We start from the raw sequence: 18,044 nt of genomic DNA, 5'->3' as shown, positions 1-18,044 counted from the left end.
GTGGCCGCATTACGCCCCCCCGCCGCCCAGATCTTCATGCAGAGGGAATAAGCGCTGCGCCAGAAGAGCCAGAACATGGCCACCAAATGTTCCCTTGCGTGGCGGCGACTGCTCGTCTGCAGGCTGCAGGCTGCTGCAGGGTGGCCAGCCAGCAGCTTAATGGCTCCTGAGGAAATGGCTTGAATTAATCTCCTGTCGCTGGGCACATTGCCCCGCCCGTTCGGTCGGTCAGTTCAACTGACCTCGCAGTCACCGCGCACGCATCGAGTCGCAGCGACGGCGCGCCAGGCAGGCGCCGCGTCACCGCCATAGGCACCGACGCCTCCCCAACGCCGGCGGGCGGGCAGGGAGGCGTCACCCCTTCTTCTCTTTGCGTGTGTGCTCGCGCGCCCAGTGCCAGTGTTGTGTGTGTGAGTCATGGTGCTGGGTGGGCGGTACCTTGCCCCGGAGCGTTGGGCCATTTGGCCCTTGAGCGTCCGTCCGCTTGGCACCTTACCCACATCAACGTCGTCTGACCCCGTAATAGTTTAATATCTCCTTCTCCTTCCTTCTCGTCACTTCTGCCTTTGCCGTCGTCGTCGTCGTCGCCGCTGTTGCCGCTGCTGCCTTCGTCGCCGCCCATCTCCTCCCCCAACACTGCGTGCGCGCTTCGCCCCGGCCGCAGCCTGCTCGTGCGCTCCGCTCCGCTCCCCGAACGCCGATCACACATCCTGCGTCATTGTGTCTGTATCTGTCGGCTTGCACGCGCACACACACACACTTCTCGCCGTTGCTTTGTGTGCCCCGATACAATAATAAAAAGCGATACACACCAAACCCACGTCTCGACCCACCGCCCCGCCCACGAGAAGCACCACCACCAACACCTGAAACTCTCCATTTGGCCGTGACCACCGACGTCACTGAACAGCTTCGTCAATCTTCGCACTCCAAATCCCCGTCGCGCTCCGTCAGACTCGACCGAACCACCCACAATCACCGACACAACAACGGTATACAAGAAGCTCGAAGGCATCGAGCAGCTGCTGCTACACCCCACCCACCCAAGCCACCTCGCGCCTCTCATCACGCACAACAACAGCTACCCACCACCACCCACCCAAACTCCCCGCCCATCACAATGCTCCACGCCACCTCGCCACCCGGCGCTCGCAACCTCTACCGCCCCATGCTCTCCACCCAAAAGTCGAGCTCGTCGACCGACATGCTGAGCAGCGCCGACCTCACGGCCCACTTTCGCGAGTACATCCGCGTGCTCAACACTGGCGGCTGGGCCTCGCTCAGATACTATGTCGCCCCGCGCCTCCTGCACAACCAGCGTCCGTTCACCCTCGCCGGTTTCGCAAAGTTGCTCAGGCCCGGCTCGACCTTCACCACCGACATGATTGTCGCCGACATTGGCAAGCGCACACTCGCGGCCCGCATGGAGATCGAGGTGCCGAACGGGGACGGCACGATCAACGTCTTCAAGGAGCACGTCTTCTACCACTTTGACACCAACTGGAAGATTGACGAGATCTGGAGCGTCTTCAACATGCCAGACGACCGGCGCGGCGGCAGCCGACCCTCCAAGGTCATCTCTCGCGAAGACGACCGTGCAGCGTTCTAAACAAAGCGTTGCAGCGACCAACACGGTCCCCTCATCGCCGTTGCGTCGGCACTGTCAAATCCGGGCCATCGCACTCCCACTCCCAAAGTCTCGGCCATTCGGCTCCACAACAACAACACACACACACACCAAGGACTCTTTCACCGCATTTGTCACCGTCATCGCCACCACCACATCCCTTGTTTCCATCTCCCTATACCCCCAGGTCACCCAGAGTAAAATAGCATGTATATCACTGCATAGACAACAAAGATTAGCCGCGTCACAACCATGTAGAACGCGAATGGATAGCATCTATTCAACGGAAGTTGAGCTTGATGAGGAACAGGAGAATGTTCATTGATACGTGAACAGACGCCCAGCCTGGAGCGTCAGTGGGATGGCCTCGGGCGGAGGAGGGGCGTTCGCTTACCACACGCTGGCACCAGCTCGGGGTATTCGCGCATCTCGTCGAGGCCAATCTGCGACACGTCGACCTTGAACGCCCGGAGCATGACCTGTCGTGCGGCAAACGAGCTGACAAGCTCCGATGCCTGCGGTGTGAGCGGGGCGTGGGGCTCCCAGGACTTACCCAAACAGCACACGAGGCGAAGAAGGTCATTGCAAAGGTATATGGGTCCTCGGCCGTCTGAGAGAACTTGAAGAATGGGTATATCTGTGAGTTGGGTCCGAAATGCAAGATGCTGAGCCAGCCTGGGTGTGTGAGCGACAAAGATCAGACCCATCACACCGTAGGATGGAAAGCTTCGGCGACAGTGACCAGTGCTGCGTCTCCCAGCCCGACTCGAGCTCATCCTCCTCCAGGTCGAGGGCTGAGATACTTTCGCGCTCGCCATCACAGGTCCTTCCGCCGGACCCCAGCACACCGTCACCAGTCCAGGCCCAAGCGCCACTCACCAAGGAATCCAACCATGGTGACGTTTTGTGCCAGACTGCGGCAGTAGAAGCTGACCGCCACATTCTCGGCATGGTCTGCCCAGCTATGCGGGTACCCGACGACGATCTGGAGCGTCCGGTGCCAGAGCTGGGTCATTTGCAAGGGGAAGAAGACGGCAACCGATATCGATGATAAGAGCTGGACCGTCGCGAACTGGGCCGGCGAGCGGAGGCGCGCGAACTGGCGTCAGGGCTTGCGGCCTGCTATACACTCACGAGGTTGCGGTAGAAGACGTGGTAGACGAGCTGGAAGAAGAGCTTGTAGAGGAACAGGAGCGCACGCGAGCGGACCTTGGACGAGATGATGTAGAATGAGATGAGCGCGAGGAGCTGGGTGGCTGGGTGTCAGCGGGGTCGACGCGCCTCACTTACTGATGATCCACGACCACACCCAGGTACCCGCGTCCAGCGACGTATGTGGCAGCGTCGACAGGAAGAGACTGGCATAGGCTGATGGGTTAGGCCAGAATGACATGCTCAGTACCCACCCTGGCCGGCAATGAGCGAGAACGAGGCGATGGCGAGGCAGGACATGAACCAGAGGAACCTCAGCCACGACGATGGGATGCGCCGCAATTCCTGGCCAAAGAACATGTACTGGACCACTGGCTGGGCATGCCTGTACACGTGCCGCTTGTCCCGCTTGAGCTTTGAGAAGCATGCCAGCGCGGGCATGTGCATTGCCGCGAATGACAGGACGACCCAGAATGCTGGATATTAGTCAAGGCTCTGGCACCCTACTCACTCTTCCGCTCCCAGTCAAAGCCATCCACGGGGTCTTTCTCTCGCCACCGCTTGTGCAGGTTGAACCAGTCCATCTGGTGCGCAACGAGTCCAACGGAGAGCGTGGCCACCCACATGATCGTGTAGGTGGTCTTGGCTCCGAGCGACGCTGGCCACCAGTCTGAAGCTGTCAGCAACACACCCACACCTCGACCCACTCAGCCGGTACAAGTTGAACAGCATGGTGATGAAGAAGAGCGCGACGGCGAGATACATCCCAAAATACCTGTCGTTGTCAGCTCTGGCCACACACGCGCACCCACCAGAACAGGAAGAAGTAAAAGTTGACGTCGAGCGGCAGGTCGTCCTCGTCGCCAGGCCCTTGGACGCTCCATATTCTAGGCCACTTGGGCCACGAGGGGATATCGGGGATCGGCGAGTCCTTGTATGGGTCGTTGACGGGGAAGGGCATCGCGACCCATACCCAGACCACGACGCACGGCAGGAGGGTGAGGACAAAGTGCCGCTTCCAGAAACTGCTGAGCCAGCCGTCGACCCTCTTGCGCGAGGGCTGGGCGCGTCAGCTACATAGCTCGCACGACCTCGCTCGACTCACTCGGAACAGCACCTGGCCCCATGACTGCGGGGCATCGTCCGCCGCCGCGTTGCTGACCGTCCGTCTCCGCGCTTGCGTGAGCACGGGGCTCGAGGGCGCCGACGAGACCGCCGCGATGCGCGCCGAGAACGGCGACGCGAACGGTCTGCTCGGCCCAGCAACACCGTTCAGCACGCCAGCGACGCTGCTGTTGACGCTGCGCGGCCCGCGGCCCGGAGTGATGACGCTCGGCCGCACACGTGCTTTGCGCGCAGAGGCCGTGCGGTCGCGGTCTGCGGGGGGGGGGGGAAGGGTGAGTAGTTGCCCCGGCCTCGAGGAAGGAGCAGCGAAAGAGAAGACATACCCCAGAGCTTGTCCTGCGCTCGCTCAGACCCGGCCGATAGCGGCGTGAACATGTTGCAGTGCGGCCGTTCACGAAGAGAGGTCGTCGGGGTGAGCGCGGTGGGTCGACTGCAAGCATGCGTCCTGGCCAGGACGAGCTCTGGTGCGTGCGAGCGTTTGTGTGTGTGTGCGTGTGCGTGCGTGGAGGAGTGCAAGTCTGTGTAAGTGGTCGTTTTAGTTTGCGCTTGAGGCTCTAGCTGTACGGCGCATTGTCCTCGCAGCAGCAGCCCTCGGTCCCTCCCCCTGTTGTTGCGGCCTTGGCTTGCAAGAACGAGGACAGTCACGGTCACGCTCTCGTTTGTGCCTAGATTCGCCGCTCAGCCCAGCCCAGCCGGCCAGCCTGTCACAACAAAAGCACGGTCAGGGTCGATTGGGTGTTGAAAAGACAGCCGCGGGGTCAAATCTCCTTAAGAGGCGATTACGGTTTGTAACGTGATTAGACCAACCCATTCCTAATAAAACATACGGCACGCCGAGTGGCGACCGAGACAATGGCCGGGCGGCCCGGTGGAGGTGGTCCACTGTCCGTTGGCAGCGACTGGTCATCCCGTCAGCCGCGTCTTCCTCGCCTTCCTCGTCTTCCCTTGTCTTCCTCGTCGCCCCCATTTGTCAACCTCAACATCCTTCTCATTCTCACCATCCTTCTCATCCTCATCAACTGCATCCTCACCATCCCTCGTCATCCCAATCACCGTCTCACGCACCTTGCCCCAATCATAAGCTCATCCTCCACCTCCATCCTCCTCTCACCTGCCCCATCGTCGTCATTGACTCACCTCCAACTCCCCAACCGTCACAGTCTACCACCTTCCCTTCCCCATGTGGAAACCCAGCCGTCCCCCCATGAGGCGCCAGCCCAGTCCTACCCCACCACCCCCCGGCCCCGATAGTGTCGAGAACAAGCATCCCCTGGCAGGTCCCGCTGGCTCAAGTTGGCTTGACAGCCGCAACGACAACAATCAGCTCGACACCTCGCCTAAGGCCCCGCCCCTTGCGGATAGTGAGGTAGTGGCTCCGAGTACCCCACTCACGAATGCCCGTCTCTCGTTAACTCCACGCCTGAGCATGAAGCGTCCGCGCAGCCCGTCTGTGAGTTTCGATAGCGAGGGTGAGCCAATCGTCGTCCCCATCACCGAGGGGAAGCGGGCTCGTACAGCTGAAGCGAGCCATCTCCTCCGCTTGATTCAGACCAGGCCCCTCGGCACCTCAGTTCCCGCCACCCGAACACAGCCCGCCGCTTCTCTGCACAAGGGTATACCTCGGACGACCGCCTCGACCTATACCTCGAGCAGATGTGGGAGGCATATGAGGAGGAAATGCTATCCGAGGAAGAGGCAAAGTATGAAGCACAGAGGCAGATGGAGGAAGAATTGGAATTTGGATTTGACGAGGAAGAGGATCCTGATCACTCCATGAGGTCTGATCTGGACGCGGACTCTGACAACCTCTCGGACCGGCTCGATGACGATACCAGCGACGATTCTTCGAGCAACGATTCCCCTGTATGTTGTCATCTTCCTCGCAGCATTGGCTGACGTCCAAGGCCCCTCCATCAGGCCGAACCCAGTCAAATCTACCTCCGATTGGCTTACAGCAGAAGCAAGAGGTTATCCAAGCCCTCAGCGGCCTCAAGTCCGGATACGGGTCGTTCAGGTCGTCGTTTACCCCCTCCGATCTCACCCGCGCCGTCGAAAGTCAATCATGGGAATACGTTGATCACGTCTCTGGTGGAGCACGTATCGGAGCCTTACTGGACCGTCTCAAGCAGAGCATCATCCTCGAGGACTCGGACACAGAGATCGAGCGGCTACATGACCCATGACCCAGGTCGATGTGTCCAGGGATATGGTAAGCCCCCCTGAGCCACCCAGGACAGCCATAAATGGGGGCTCTCGCCTAAACTCTACTCGAACGACGCGTCCAGCGTCGTAACTTACGCACTCGCGCCGTCGCTATTTGCAGTGCGGCGGCGATGCTGCATGAGATGACTGTGTGCTTGCTCGCTCACGTCGGCTCTCGGCGCTCGGACATGTCTCACTGCTGTCAGCCGTGCGTGCAGCGAGTGTCTCGGAGCCCTCGGCCGTGTTCCCGAGCTGGCTAGCTGCATGACAGTCTAACCGTGCACGCCCGCACCCACGCACGCACCGAGGCTGGACGCCGCCCAAGCCCACCGAGCGCCATCAAGCCCCATTCCAGGATCTGGACTTGCTGATTCCTGTAAGCAGCAGTGAGTTGTCAGTGAGCCGCGATGCCGTAAGTCAGAATAGGAATGAATGAAAGAGTGGCGTTTGTCAAAAATAATATCCTGATGGCGTCGAGGATCAAAAAAGCCACCAGCCAGCTCTGGACGTGCACATCGACAAGCAGCAAGCAGCAGCAAGGGATGCATGCTCGACGCCATGTCTCGGCGCGCTCTTCTCATTCAGGTGCTGCTGGACAGCGAGCAGCTTTGCGCGACGACACGCCCATGGAAGGGGGGCGGCGTCGGCGAGTGTTTTGCCCACACTGGCTGGCTGGCTGCTGGCGCCCGCCCTCGTCCTCGTCCTCGTCGTCCCTCCACCGACCGCACCACTTTGCTGATCTACATCGCGCAGTCGCCGTTGTCGTCGTTGCACACAATCTAGCCCCCATCACTACTATCACCCTCGCCATGCGCTTCGCGACCCCCAGGCCGCGACAATGGCGGTGGGCGGTCATCGGCGTCGTCGTCTTGTCGCTCGTCCTCGTCGCCCTACAGAACCAGGTGGGCTATCTCCCCCATCACCCAGCTAGCTAACGCGCGCAGGACCTTGTCACGACATCACGCGGCAGCTACGACGACAGCGACGCGAGCTACTCCGTCCACCATGACATCGAGCTCTCAGACTACGACACGCAGTTCATGGAGGACCACCGGCCCGTCCTCCCGAGCGCGCAGGGACGCGTTCTTATCACTGGCGGTGGGGGCATGATTGGTGAGTGGACTCGGTCGAGCTCGGGATACAGCTTGTAGCAACGCTGCTCTGCCGCTCACACCCCCAGGCAAGCAGGTCATCCGCCGTCTCCTCTCCGCCGGCACCCCAGTCACAGTCTACGACCTCATCTTCCACCCGGACGAGTTCAAGGCTATCCGACGCGACTTCCCCAAGGTGGACCTGCGGCACGTCAAGGGCGATATCCGCGACCGCACCAAGCTGCGCACGGCCATGACCAAGGACGTGGTCGGCGTGATCCACTTGGCAGCCGTCAGCCGTGTGCTCTGGTGTCTCGAGAACGAGCGCGACTGCACCGACGTCAATGTGCGGGGAACGCAGATCGTGCTCGAGGAGTTTACCGGTAGCTGGTTTATCCAGGCGAGCTCGCGCGAGGTGAGTGCGGCGCGGGGGTGCAGCATAGCTTACGCGTCTAGGTGTATGGCAAGGCGGACAACTACCCCGTGCCAGAGGACACGCCGCACCAGGCCGCCAACGTGTACGGCCAGTCCAAGGCCGACGCCGAGGTCACCATCACGCGCTTCCTCGCCGGCATTGCGGAGCGCTCGCCGACCCTCTCGCCCCAGAAGCCGCTCGACGTGATCATGCTCCGCCTGTCCAACGTCTACGGCAGCAACTTTGACCACCGTGAACGGCTCATCCCGGCCATCATGACGCAGGCGCTCGCGCACCGTACCATCCAGATTGTGGGCGGCGACCAGGACGTGGGTATGAGCTGTGGGAGGCAGCGCTGACTCTCTCCAGCTCGACATGGTCAACATCCAGGACGTCGTCAACGCGTTCGGCCTCGCAGTCAACCGCCTCGAGGAGCGTCGCAAGGCCAAGGACCACACAGCGTCTCAGGCCGAAGTGTTCAACATCGGCACCAACAACTCGACGTCGGCGATCAAGCTCATCCGCAAGATCCTGCACCTGACAAACTCGAGCTCCCCTATCCAGACGCTGCCCGGCGACAACCGCTTCCCGGACAAGTACGTGGGTAGCACTCTGCGCGCGCGAGAAGTGCTGGGCTACGAAGCCCAGGTGAGCATTGACCAGGGCCTGCACCGGCTCGCGATCGCCTACCTCACCGACACGACCGACTACCTGTACCACAAGATTGGGCGCGACTGCAAGCGCCCGCGGAGCTTCACGCTCAAGGACCTGATCAGCCTCAACGGGTGCACGGGCACCGTCGCGGGCGACTTTGGCGGCGAGCCGCGGTACGCCTTCCTCCGCGAGGCGAACCGCTTCGACCCCAACCAGCACGACAAGCTCGCCGACCCGCCCGCGTACGAGTGGGTCGACTCGGACATGCCCACAGCGTGGGAGTTTGAGATCAAGAAGTTTGGCAAGAAGCAGGCGAGCGTCATGCTCAAGGGGACCGCGAGGAACACCAACAAGGAGTGGTACTTTGAGGCGCCGGATGGGTACACCACCACGCGCGAGTTCCTCGCCGAAGTCGACGAGGAGACGGGGCATGTGTCGCTCACGACCGCCTCCGGCGCGCCAGTCATCACCCACGATAACGGGTTTGACCAGCGCCGGCGTAGCCTCGACCCCAAGTCGACCAACACCTTCCGGTTCACGCCGTTCTGCTGCCCGAACAGGGAGCCCGGATGGCCTGGGTTCAGGCAGGACCCGCTCGCGGCGGCAATTCTCGACGAGAGCACGTCGACCAAGCGCGCCTTCGACGCGTCCCAGCCCAAGCGCATGTGCCAGCGCCTGAGACAGGCGCAGGCGGTGGTCCGCTCGCGCCTCGACCTGCTCATGGCGTACCCCAAGCCGATCGACATTGCCGAGGCGCCCATGCCGGCCGGCGAGCCGCACGACTGGCGCATGCGCGGCCGCGACGTCTGCACCAACCTGTGCGACCACCCGACCGTGTGCTTGGACACGGGCGACTGCGCGTGCGGCCAGGCGTCGTGTGTGCCGCGGCTGCGCTTCCCGTTCGCGCCGTTTGCGAACACGCCGGATCTGAGCTACCAGCCCCACCTGACAGTCGACTGGGAGAAGATTGAGACCAAGAACCCCGGCGCACTGGTGGCGCAGGTCGAGCGCAGCTCGTGGCAGAATGTGCTTCGGCCCGGTGCCCGCCGCTGGCTCAGCCGTAACCCCGACTGGTGGCCCATCAACGTCACAAGACTCCCCGACGAGGCGCAGGAAGACCGCGACAACAACCCCGACCACTATGACCGCTTGCAGACCGAGTCGCATGGCTGCTACTCTGCCGACAGTGTCATGGAGCGGGGTGCCAAGGAGCTGAGCCAGCCCGTCGAGCTCGACGGCAGGACGCTCGTCTTCCTCCCCCACTGGGAGTACACACTTAGGGTGGGTTGAGAGTATCTTGCCTGACTAACCCACAGTTCCCTCCAGTCGTCGAGTGGGCACAAAACGCCCTCACACACAACATCCCCAAGCCGTTCGACACCTCGCGCATGATTGTGCCGTTCACGTTCGACTGGGGACGGTGCAACACGATCCTGCACCATCTCTACCACATCCGGCAGCACAGCTCGCCAAACGAGGCGCTCATTCGCGCGTCGTCGTGGCAGCCGATGGGCGACCTCAACAGCCCGTGCTACTTTATGGACCAGGACGTGGTGATCCCTGCAAGGACATGTCTGCAGGACAAGCTGCGCGAGCGGTTCGGCAAGATCTCGGACGTGACGCCGAGTCGTCTGCGGTCCATCCTGACGACGTTCAAGGGCTCGCCGAATGGCGCAGGCACGAGCGTGCGCCAGAAACTCCAGTGCGACCGGCCGTACCGGACAATCCGGGGCAACCTCGAGGGCGGCAACGACCTCGACGTGTTCTGGGGACGCATGAAGCTGTACCCTGATGGCGCCGAGGCCGACTACATGGACACGATTGGGGACACCGTGTTTTGTCCTCTGCCGAGGGGTACGACGGGGTGGGCGACGCGTACCATTGATGTTATCTACGCGTAAGTGGCGTGTGACGGTCGTCAAGTCTGGCCCAGCTAACCATGCCCAGCGGCTGCATCCCAGTGCTTATCGGCGACCAGACCCAGCACCCCTTCTGGGACATGCTCGACTGGGCCAAGTTCTCGATCCAGGTCAACGACATTGACATTGACCACTTTGAGACCATCCTGCTCTCCTACACGTGGGAGGACATTCAGCGGATGCAGGCCAACCTGATGCTGGTGCGCGACGCGTTCCTGTACCCGGCCGAGGGCAAGCTGCACGAGAACCTCGACCAGAACCTGCGCGGGCCGTTCTACTACGCCATGCACAACGCCGCGCTGCTGCAACAGACAAAGTATCCTGTATAGACGGGCGTGGGTAGGGGGGGGGGGGGGTCGTAAACTGTAACTCTAGGCAATGTATTGGGTGTCGTGTTGGCAAGTCGCCGAGGGAGAGGCCGAAGCCGTCGGCCATGGCGAGGCGATGGTGCTATCGCCGCGGGCAGAGCTTGGGCTCGGTTCAGATTGTTCGTCGAAACCTCATTCGCCAAAGACGGTCGTCGGAGTCAGTGGTCCGCGAGCCGCTCTTGAGCGCTGCCCAGCTGCCCGACGGCGCCGAGGATAAGGATCGCGCTGCGAGACCGACGGCGGAAGAGTGGCATGTGTATGACGTCAAGGGTTGGAGCTGCCGACGGGCAACCCGTGTGGGAGGGATCTTGGAATTCTGACGTCGTCGGCTCGCTTGCGGCGATGAATGGGCGAGTATAAAGAGGGCTGCGAGAGTGACAGCGAGCTGCACGACAACACAGCCGCCCCAAGAGCGACACGAGCAGCCCAGCCACCACCACAAGCCCCCACCCCACGCCATGGTCAACCGCACCCCGCGCACCCCCATCACCCCGCAAGAGACGGCCGACCGCCTCGCGATCCGCGAGTTGTTCGACGCGTACGCGCACTGCGCGGACCGGCGCGACGCCAAGGGGCAGCAGAGCCTCTTCACGACCAACACCAAGTTCTCAGTCTTCATGGCGGGACCGGGCAGCGAGCCGTCGTACGTGCTCACTGGGGCCGAGAGCCTCGCGCCTGTCTTTGCGGACTTGAACAAGTACGACGCGACGACGCACTTCAACGGGCAGCAGACGGTCACTTTTACGGCCGAGGGCAAGGCCACGGGCGAGAGCTATACCATCGCGCACCACCTGTACAAGGAGGGCGGGAAGCGCAAGATCATGGTCGCGAGCCTTAGGTATCTTGATGTCTTTGAGAAGGTTGGCGACCTGTGGTTCTTTGCCGAGCGGGAACTCGTGCTCGACTGGGCAGAGGTGCGCGACTGTGCCGCCGAGTAAGAGATGCATCGTTGCCCCGGAGTCATCATCACTCGTTCCGTCCGAGTCTATTAACCTTTACTATATAGTATGTATCCTGTCCACGTCCCTGCAGTCGGTCCTTCAGACAACGAGGAGGCACCCAACAGCCCACAAGGCCACCACCAGCGGCTCGACCCCCACCGCACCCAAAGCCGCGCCAGGCTTCTTCCCAGGCGTTGACGACGCCGACCCGTTCTTACCCCGCGCAGGGAGGATCCCCGTGTCGTTGCTGCTGTACATCTGGAAGTCGAACTTGACCTTACTCCCCCAAAAGTCGGCGGGGCACAGCGGCATGTCGGTCGCCTTGCCGAGGTTGGTCACCTCGCCGTCGGTCGAGTTGGGCGTCCACTGCGGCCAGGAATGAGAGTCTGCGCTCGGCGAGCCCGTCTTGATGAACGTGGACCAGTAGGTGCGGATTGTGGTTTCCTGCGCGTTGTGTTGGCACTGCCCCCGTGGGACCACTCACATATGTCGCGTTGTCTGCCGTCGGGTTGGGCTGGGACGAGAACACCGGGTAGATGTCGTCCTGGAGCTTTGTCAGTCATCCTCGCCTTGCGTCGCCCTACTCACACCATGGCACACCACCCCTGGCATGCGGCAGTAGTCATTGAACGCGTTGTAGAGGTAGATAAGCCCACGCGTAAACGTGCCCAGATACACGCGCCCCCCGGCGCCAGCCCAGCGGCGGAACATGGCGCGCGTGACGCAGTGCCACGCGCCGTCCGTGATGACATGGTCGATTGTCCCGCGGAGCCCGTCGAGCCCCTCTTGGAGGGGGTACAGCCCCGACGTGAGGATCACGTCGGCGCGCTCCGGGCCAACGACCTTGCGCAGCGTGAAGTTTGCGAGCTGTGCACTGGCCGGGATGGGCACGGGGATGAGCACGCCGACGAGATACCCCGCCTCGTTCTTCACCGTCGTCGCGAGCACGGGGATCGCGGGGTCAAGCGACAGGCGGGACGCGTTGCCGCTCCACAGCGCGTTCGTCGGGTCGTGGGGGATTGTCTGGGTGCCGTACTGCGGCCGGAAGACTGCGTCGTGCGTCAGCTAGCGGCCGCACGACTCGACCCGCGACTCACCGAGGCCAAACGCCACCCCGGGGATCATGAACGGCGCCGTGTTGTTCACGTACGCCTGCCACGCGATGAGCGTGTCGAGCGGCACCTTGGCGTAGCAGCCCATGTCGGCGCAGTGGGGGAACGAGCCGTTCGGGCTGTTGTAGAAGTAGTTTTGCATGTCTAGCTGGTTCTGGCGCGACTGGAGGCCGTAGTTCTGCCGTCAGCGCTGCGGCATCAGCCCACGCACGAGGGGGTCAGACTGGAGGACGACGCCGTGGAACAGGCCTTGGGCCGACGGCGTGCCGAACAGGCCTTGCGTCAGCGAGCTCTCTTGCGGCTACTCACTCCGTATCAGCGTCGCGCCGGCGCTCTGCCCGCCGACCGTCACGCGCCCCGGGTCCCCACCCGCCGCGCGGATATTGTCCCGCACCACGCGGAGCGCGAGCACGACGTCCATGACGGCCAGGTTGGGGTCGTTGCTGCTCTCCGCGATCGGGGGCGGGAGGAAGCCGAGCGCGCCGAGGCGGTACTGCACGAACACGGACACGATGCCGTCTGCCGCGAACGCCGCGCCGTTCATGCCCGCCGACGACGCCGAGCCCGAGACGAACGCGCCGCCGTGTGCCCTGCCGTCGTTAGCTGTGCGTGCGCTGGGCCGCGCACGTACCAGAAGAAAACGGGCAGCGACGACGTGCTCGTCGCGTTCGGCGGCGCCCAGACCACGAGCATAAGGCAGTCCTCCTGCCGCTTCTCCGAGAGGATCTGAACGTCGTCGCTGTCGGCCGCCTGGGGACAGATGGGCGGCCACGACCCCGCACTGAGCCCGCTACGACCGGTCAGCGGTGTGCGAGACGACGAGACGACGGCTTACTCCTGCGAGGTTGCTGCTTCGGGGGGCGCCCAGCGGCCAGCAGTGCCATAGCGCACCGAGTAGCGGCACGCGCCGGCCTCGAGCGTGCCTTGGAGCTCGGTGCCGTTCCATGTCGTCCTGCACTGCGCAAGGACCCCAGTGAGCGACGCGGCGAGCAGCAGCAACGCGCGCATTGTGGTGGTGGCGGTGGGTGGGCTGTGAGGTGAGTGGTGCTCGGGAGAAAGAAGCCAGCGAGCGTCCTGCACCTCCAGACTGTCTGTGCCTTATAGGTCCTATCAAATCATTGCGTGGCCGAGAATGTCGGGCAGTGAGTGAGAGCAGGTCAACTGACGCTGCTGCTGACTCTCTGTCTGGATGCCGCGCGATCAACTGACGAGATGATGACCTCGGAGGATTGTCGAAGGGCTTGGCATTCGTGGCGGCATTCGATGGCGCTGGCACTGGCGCCGGCGTGTGAACGACCGAACAACAGCGGGGACTGCACCGCGGCGGCCATGTACGACTGACTGGAGCAGCTGGGCGGCGCAGGACACGGCGAGGAATGTGCGCAGTATGCAGCGAAGGCCCAGCCCTCACGACCGCGGCAACTACTATAATCACGAATCGGGACATGGGCACAAGAAAGGTCCATACACAAAGTTTACTTCTTCAGATCTGCTATCACCACGCAACCACGTGTCTACTCCTACTCGTTCGTGTTGATGTAGTTGAGCGCGGCGATCAGCTCAGAGATACCGGCATCGCCGCCGCCCGTCTCGCGGTAAAAGTCGAGCATGATGGTCGCGCGGGGGCGCTTGCCCTCGGCCGCGCGCTGGAGGAGCCAGTACGCGAGGCGCGAGTTGACGCCGCCCTGGGGGCCGGCATTGCCGCCGCCGTTGTCACCACCACCGCCACCGCCGCCGCCGAACAGGCTGGTCAGGTTACCAAGCACCTTGCTCACGCCCATGCCCGAGCCCGAGCCGCTCGCCATCCACTGGGGCGGGCTCTGGGGGAACTTGGCGGCGGTCGCAAACGACAGCGTGAAGGGGTGGTTGTTGCCGAGGCCGTTGCCGCGGGGGTCGGTCGTCGACTCGATGTGGCGGATGAGAATGTTGGTCTTGGTGCCAATGTCGCCCGTGTCGTACACGTCCTGCGTGCGGAACGGCGTGCCGTTGCAGTCCCAGTCGAAGCCCTCATTGTTGTCGGGCCACGTGGTCGGGTGGATGCCCATGCCGTTCGGGTACTGGCTGTCCTCGTTCTTGTGGTAGCGCGAGAAGAGGATGGCCTTGCCGCGCGCCTCGCCGAGCGTGGGCAGGGTCTCGTCCCAGCGCGTCAGGCCGCCCTCCTTGAAGGCCTCCTCGACGAGGCGGCCAAAGTCCGGGTTGTCGTCGTTCTCCTGCTTGATCGAGACGAAGACGGCCTCGCGGTTGTGGCCGCGGAGGAAGTCGTTGACCCAGCCAATCTGCTCGCGGAGGTTCGAGTTCTGAGGCTGGATGCCGTGGTAGGCTGCAAGGGGGTGTCAGCGGGAACGCGATGCCGGCGGCAGGGGCCTGCCAGTTAGGGAGGCGGGGAAGAAAGGCAGGCGCGACCCAGCCCGTACCTCCCTCCCCCTCACACCTCCCCCTCCTCACCCCACTCACTCTGAAGCTCTCCGTTGACAACCTTGAGACGGATGTCGAGGAAGCGGATGCCCTGCTGGAGCTGGGTGCGGACGTCCTCGGTGTGGCAGATGGAGATGAAGCCTGGCGGGGTGTTAGTTTAGTCCGACGGAAGTGAGGCGGGGTGGGCAGGGCAGGGCAACAGTGCTGGTGGAGCAAGCAAACTCGGTAGCTCGCTTGCTCGTTCGCTCTCGGCGCTGCTCCGCTTGCTCGGCGTCGTCGTGGCCGTGTCGATGCTCGCTTGAGCATCCGCCAGCGCATCACACTGGCCGTCGCCACCACCGCCCCGCCACTGACGTCAAGCGGCGCATCTCGACGCCGCATCACACCCTACCCGCTCCTCCCCAATCAACTCATCGCACACTCACCACCGCTGAGCGACGCGCTCTCGTGGGTACCCGGGGTCGAGAGGTCGGCGAGGGCGCGGTCGTCGGGGAGGTGGCTCTGCCAGTTCTCGAGGTCAGGGCGGGGAAGCAGCACGACGTTGTCGTCGACGCGGTAGGCGATCACGCTGCCGTTGCCCTGCGTGTCGAGGCGGGCCCAGCCGCGCTGGCGCTCGGCGTCGGACGGCTGGAGGACGTCGAACTGGCCCTCGCCGCCGCGGTCGAAGCGGACAGTCACCGTCTGGCCCTGGTCGTCGACGACACGTGCGTTGCCGTCGTTCTGGAGCTGGGCGTCGCCGCCGTTGATGGACGCGCCGCGGACCTCGATGCCGCCGGTGGGGATGATGCGGATTGGCATGGTGCGTAGGGGTGTGTTTTGGGGTAGTAGTAGTCTAGTAGAGGCGTTGCGAGTGTGGATGCAGCTGCACAGGCAAGGTTGTGGGCGATGGACACCGAGATGGAGCTTGCTCTGGTCTATTTAAACGTGTCGTGACGCCGCTGGCAGCGATGGCCGCACCTTGCCCAGCTGCCCACTTGGTCTTGGCAGGATCATCACGACGAGCAGAGGGTGAGGGTGTCATGGGTGGGTGTCAGGTTCGATGGCTCCAGGGCCGGGCGGGGGCTGAGAGAGGTGAGTAGCACGGCCGGCCAGCACGGCGGCAGTAGCACCCCGAAACGGTAAACGCTGAAACAAGTGCGACTGTTAGTAAAGTAAAGTCAGAGTGCAGGCAAGGCAGGTGAGCAGAGGCTGTGGATGTTAATGGAATGGAATCGACCTGAAGCATGCCGGCATGAAATGACAATGACGAATGCACATTGTGACACTACCGGGCCCGCATGACGTTGAGAGCAACAGCGACAGCAATCCATGCCTCCCGGCAGGCTTCATCCTCAAACGAGGCAAGCAAGCATTCAGCAGCAGCATTCACTCAATCAGGATCAATGCAGCCAGCCTCGCTGCTTCATGCCTCGTCTAGAGATACACACTATGCACGCACCTCGGCGCCTCCCCTGATCATGGCGTGTTTCTCGGCCCGCGGCTGCCTTTGTCGGCGGGCGTCGGCAACCACCCAGGCGCTGATCTAACACCTACAGCTCGTGCTTTCAACCTCCATTGCAGCAGCAGTCATCGCGGTCAGAGGCACCCAGTGCGGTCAATCATCCTCGAGCACCGTACTGATGTCTGGGCCCTCCCTACTCACTGCCCGATCACTGAAACGTCGGGTTCCAAGAATGTGCCTGGCCTCGCTGACGTGTCAACAAGCACTTGGCAGCGCGCTCGCTCGCTTGTAAACTGACACCTCCTTCATTCCACTCGCAATGATCACAGCGCGTGGCATTGCCACCCCAAGACACCCAGTCATGAGGGCAACGCCGCCCGTGTGGCCGCCCCGCCGAGTTCCACGCGACGTAAAAAGAAATCACGCCCGAGGCGGCCGGCTACACGGCTGTACGGTGGCAGTGGCGGCAGGCTTGGCTTTCTCTCCCAGCTCACCGCACGAAGCGTGCTGGCACGCAACACCCGACGACCCAAACATACATCAACTAGTTAGTACGTAGTGTACCCCCCGTCCACGACGATATCATGCCCCGTCATGAAGCTCGACGCGCGCGCAGAGCCGAGGAGCACGACAAGGTCGCCGATCTCGCTGGGCTCGGCGAACCGGTCGACGGGGGTCATGTCGCGCCACTTCTTGACCCACGCCGCGCCGTCCCCGGGGGGCGGGTGCATCGTCATGTCCGTCTTGACGTATCCGGGGGAGATGGCGTTGATCGTGATGCCGTACTGGGCCCACTCGCCGGCGAGTGACTGGAGCAGAGTCAGCACCCCCCTCCGGCCACTCCACCCCCTCCTCCCCTGCCGTACCCACCTTGACGGCGCTCGTCACGCCCGCCTTGGACGCATTGTACGCCATCTGTACCTGCGGCGTCATGTTCACCAAGGCCGAGATGCTCGAGATGCACAGGATCTTCTTGTTGAGGTTCTGCTTTGCCGGCCGCTCGGCACGCACCGCCGGGTCGACAGCGGCAGGCAGGCCTAGCCAGTGCCGCGCGAACGCGCGCACGAGGTATATCGGGCCGAAGAGGTTGGTGTCCATGATCCAGCGCAGCTCATCGTCGCTCATGTCGATCGTGTCGCGCCACAGGCACACGCCAGCGTTGGCGACGACGAGGTCCACCTGCCCCACCTCGGCGGCGACGCGCTCGACCAGCGCGTCGACCTGCGCGCTGTCCTCCGCTGCGCAGCGGTACGCGTGCACTGCCGCCCCAGTATCCGCGGTGATCTGCTTCGCTTCCGCTGATGGGTCGCGCGACGTCCAGGTGATCACGACGGTCGCGCCGACGCTGGCCAGCGCGCGCGTGATGGCCAGCCCGATGCCGCGGCCGCCGCCGCTCACAAAGGCGATTTTACCCTTGTAGTCGAGCGAGGTGTCGCTGGCACGGGGTGAGGTATCGATGGCCATGCTGATTCGAACGGGGGCTATGCCTGCATGCATGCAGTCGTACGTACCCTCTTATACTTGTACAGAGCTGGCAGACGCCGAGCGGGCCGCCAGCCGCAACCGCCAACCAGTGCAAGCG

General features: G+C 63.0%; 8 protein-coding genes across 8 annotated transcripts; 4 read left to right on the top strand and 4 right to left on the bottom strand.

The window, feature by feature from the left end:
- Positions 1-546: 546 nt before the first annotated feature.
- On the bottom strand, positions 547-4,431 carry SPCC553.12c (putative protein). The gene is made up of 12 exons (XM_062773362.1): positions 4,228-4,431; positions 3,885-4,156; positions 3,592-3,839; positions 3,487-3,554; positions 3,291-3,449; positions 3,034-3,255; positions 2,918-2,995; positions 2,762-2,883; positions 2,507-2,726; positions 2,181-2,302; positions 2,022-2,142; positions 547-1,972 (listed from the first exon to the last, which is right to left on the bottom strand). The coding sequence occupies exons 1-12, from the start codon at positions 4,277-4,279 to the stop codon at positions 1,908-1,910; spliced, it is 1,749 nt and encodes a 582-aa protein (XP_062629346.1). The 5' UTR covers positions 4,280-4,431; the 3' UTR covers positions 547-1,907.
- Positions 1,121-1,609, top strand: LOC62_05G006849 (uncharacterized protein; the record flags this gene model as incomplete). The annotated part of the gene is made up of 1 exon (XM_062773363.1): positions 1,121-1,609. The coding sequence occupies one exon, from the start codon at positions 1,121-1,123 to the stop codon at positions 1,607-1,609; it is 489 nt and encodes a 162-aa protein (XP_062629347.1).
- A 653-nt stretch (positions 4,432-5,084) lies between the features above and the next one.
- Positions 5,085-6,087, top strand: LOC62_05G006847 (uncharacterized protein; the record flags this gene model as incomplete). The annotated part of the gene is made up of 3 exons (XM_062773361.1): positions 5,085-5,265; positions 5,496-5,767; positions 5,833-6,087. 3 exons carry the CDS (start codon positions 5,085-5,087, stop codon positions 6,085-6,087), a joined length of 708 nt encoding a protein of 235 aa, XP_062629345.1.
- A 758-nt stretch (positions 6,088-6,845) lies between these two features.
- On the top strand, positions 6,846-10,541 carry galE_1 (UDP-glucose 4-epimerase). The gene is made up of 7 exons (XM_062773360.1): positions 6,846-7,008; positions 7,051-7,219; positions 7,287-7,612; positions 7,654-7,941; positions 7,982-9,547; positions 9,583-10,163; positions 10,214-10,541. The coding sequence occupies exons 1-7, from the start codon at positions 6,916-6,918 to the stop codon at positions 10,512-10,514; spliced, it is 3,324 nt and encodes a 1,107-aa protein (XP_062629344.1). The 5' UTR covers positions 6,846-6,915; the 3' UTR covers positions 10,515-10,541.
- A 470-nt stretch (positions 10,542-11,011) lies between these two features.
- Positions 11,012-11,491, top strand: LOC62_05G006845 (uncharacterized protein; the record flags this gene model as incomplete). Its single annotated transcript, XM_062773359.1, has 1 exon — positions 11,012-11,491. One exon carries the CDS (start codon positions 11,012-11,014, stop codon positions 11,489-11,491), a length of 480 nt encoding a protein of 159 aa, XP_062629343.1.
- A 50-nt stretch (positions 11,492-11,541) lies between these two features.
- Positions 11,542-13,614, bottom strand: pnbA_2 (Para-nitrobenzyl esterase; the record flags this gene model as incomplete). The annotated part of the gene is made up of 9 exons (XM_062773358.1): positions 11,542-11,546; positions 11,713-11,938; positions 11,979-12,038; positions 12,083-12,543; positions 12,592-12,784; positions 12,818-12,882; positions 12,916-13,196; positions 13,238-13,396; positions 13,442-13,614. 9 exons carry the CDS (start codon positions 13,612-13,614, stop codon positions 11,542-11,544), a joined length of 1,623 nt encoding a protein of 540 aa, XP_062629342.1.
- Positions 13,615-14,068: 454 nt separating this feature from the next.
- Positions 14,069-15,897, bottom strand: plcA_1 (1-phosphatidylinositol phosphodiesterase). Its single transcript, XM_062773357.1, has 3 exons — positions 15,447-15,897; positions 15,061-15,162; positions 14,069-14,926 (listed from the first exon to the last, which is right to left on the bottom strand). Exons 1-3 carry the CDS (start codon positions 15,817-15,819, stop codon positions 14,127-14,129), a joined length of 1,275 nt encoding a protein of 424 aa, XP_062629341.1. The 5' UTR covers positions 15,820-15,897; the 3' UTR covers positions 14,069-14,126.
- A 1,113-nt stretch (positions 15,898-17,010) lies between these two features.
- PIG8 (putative NADP-dependent mannitol dehydrogenase) lies at positions 17,011-17,926 on the bottom strand (the record flags this gene model as incomplete). Its single annotated transcript, XM_062773356.1, has 2 exons — positions 17,011-17,271; positions 17,333-17,926. The coding sequence occupies 2 exons, from the start codon at positions 17,924-17,926 to the stop codon at positions 17,011-17,013; spliced, it is 855 nt and encodes a 284-aa protein (XP_062629340.1).
- Positions 17,927-18,044: the final 118 nt, after the last annotated feature.

Source organism: Vanrija pseudolonga, chromosome 5 (assembly GCF_020906515.1).
Source record: "Vanrija pseudolonga chromosome 5, complete sequence".
Classification (NCBI taxonomy): domain Eukaryota; kingdom Fungi; phylum Basidiomycota; class Tremellomycetes; order Trichosporonales; family Trichosporonaceae; genus Vanrija; species Vanrija pseudolonga.
The sequence above is the reverse complement of the archived record's forward strand: the minus strand, read 5'-3'. Positions and strand labels throughout refer to the sequence as shown.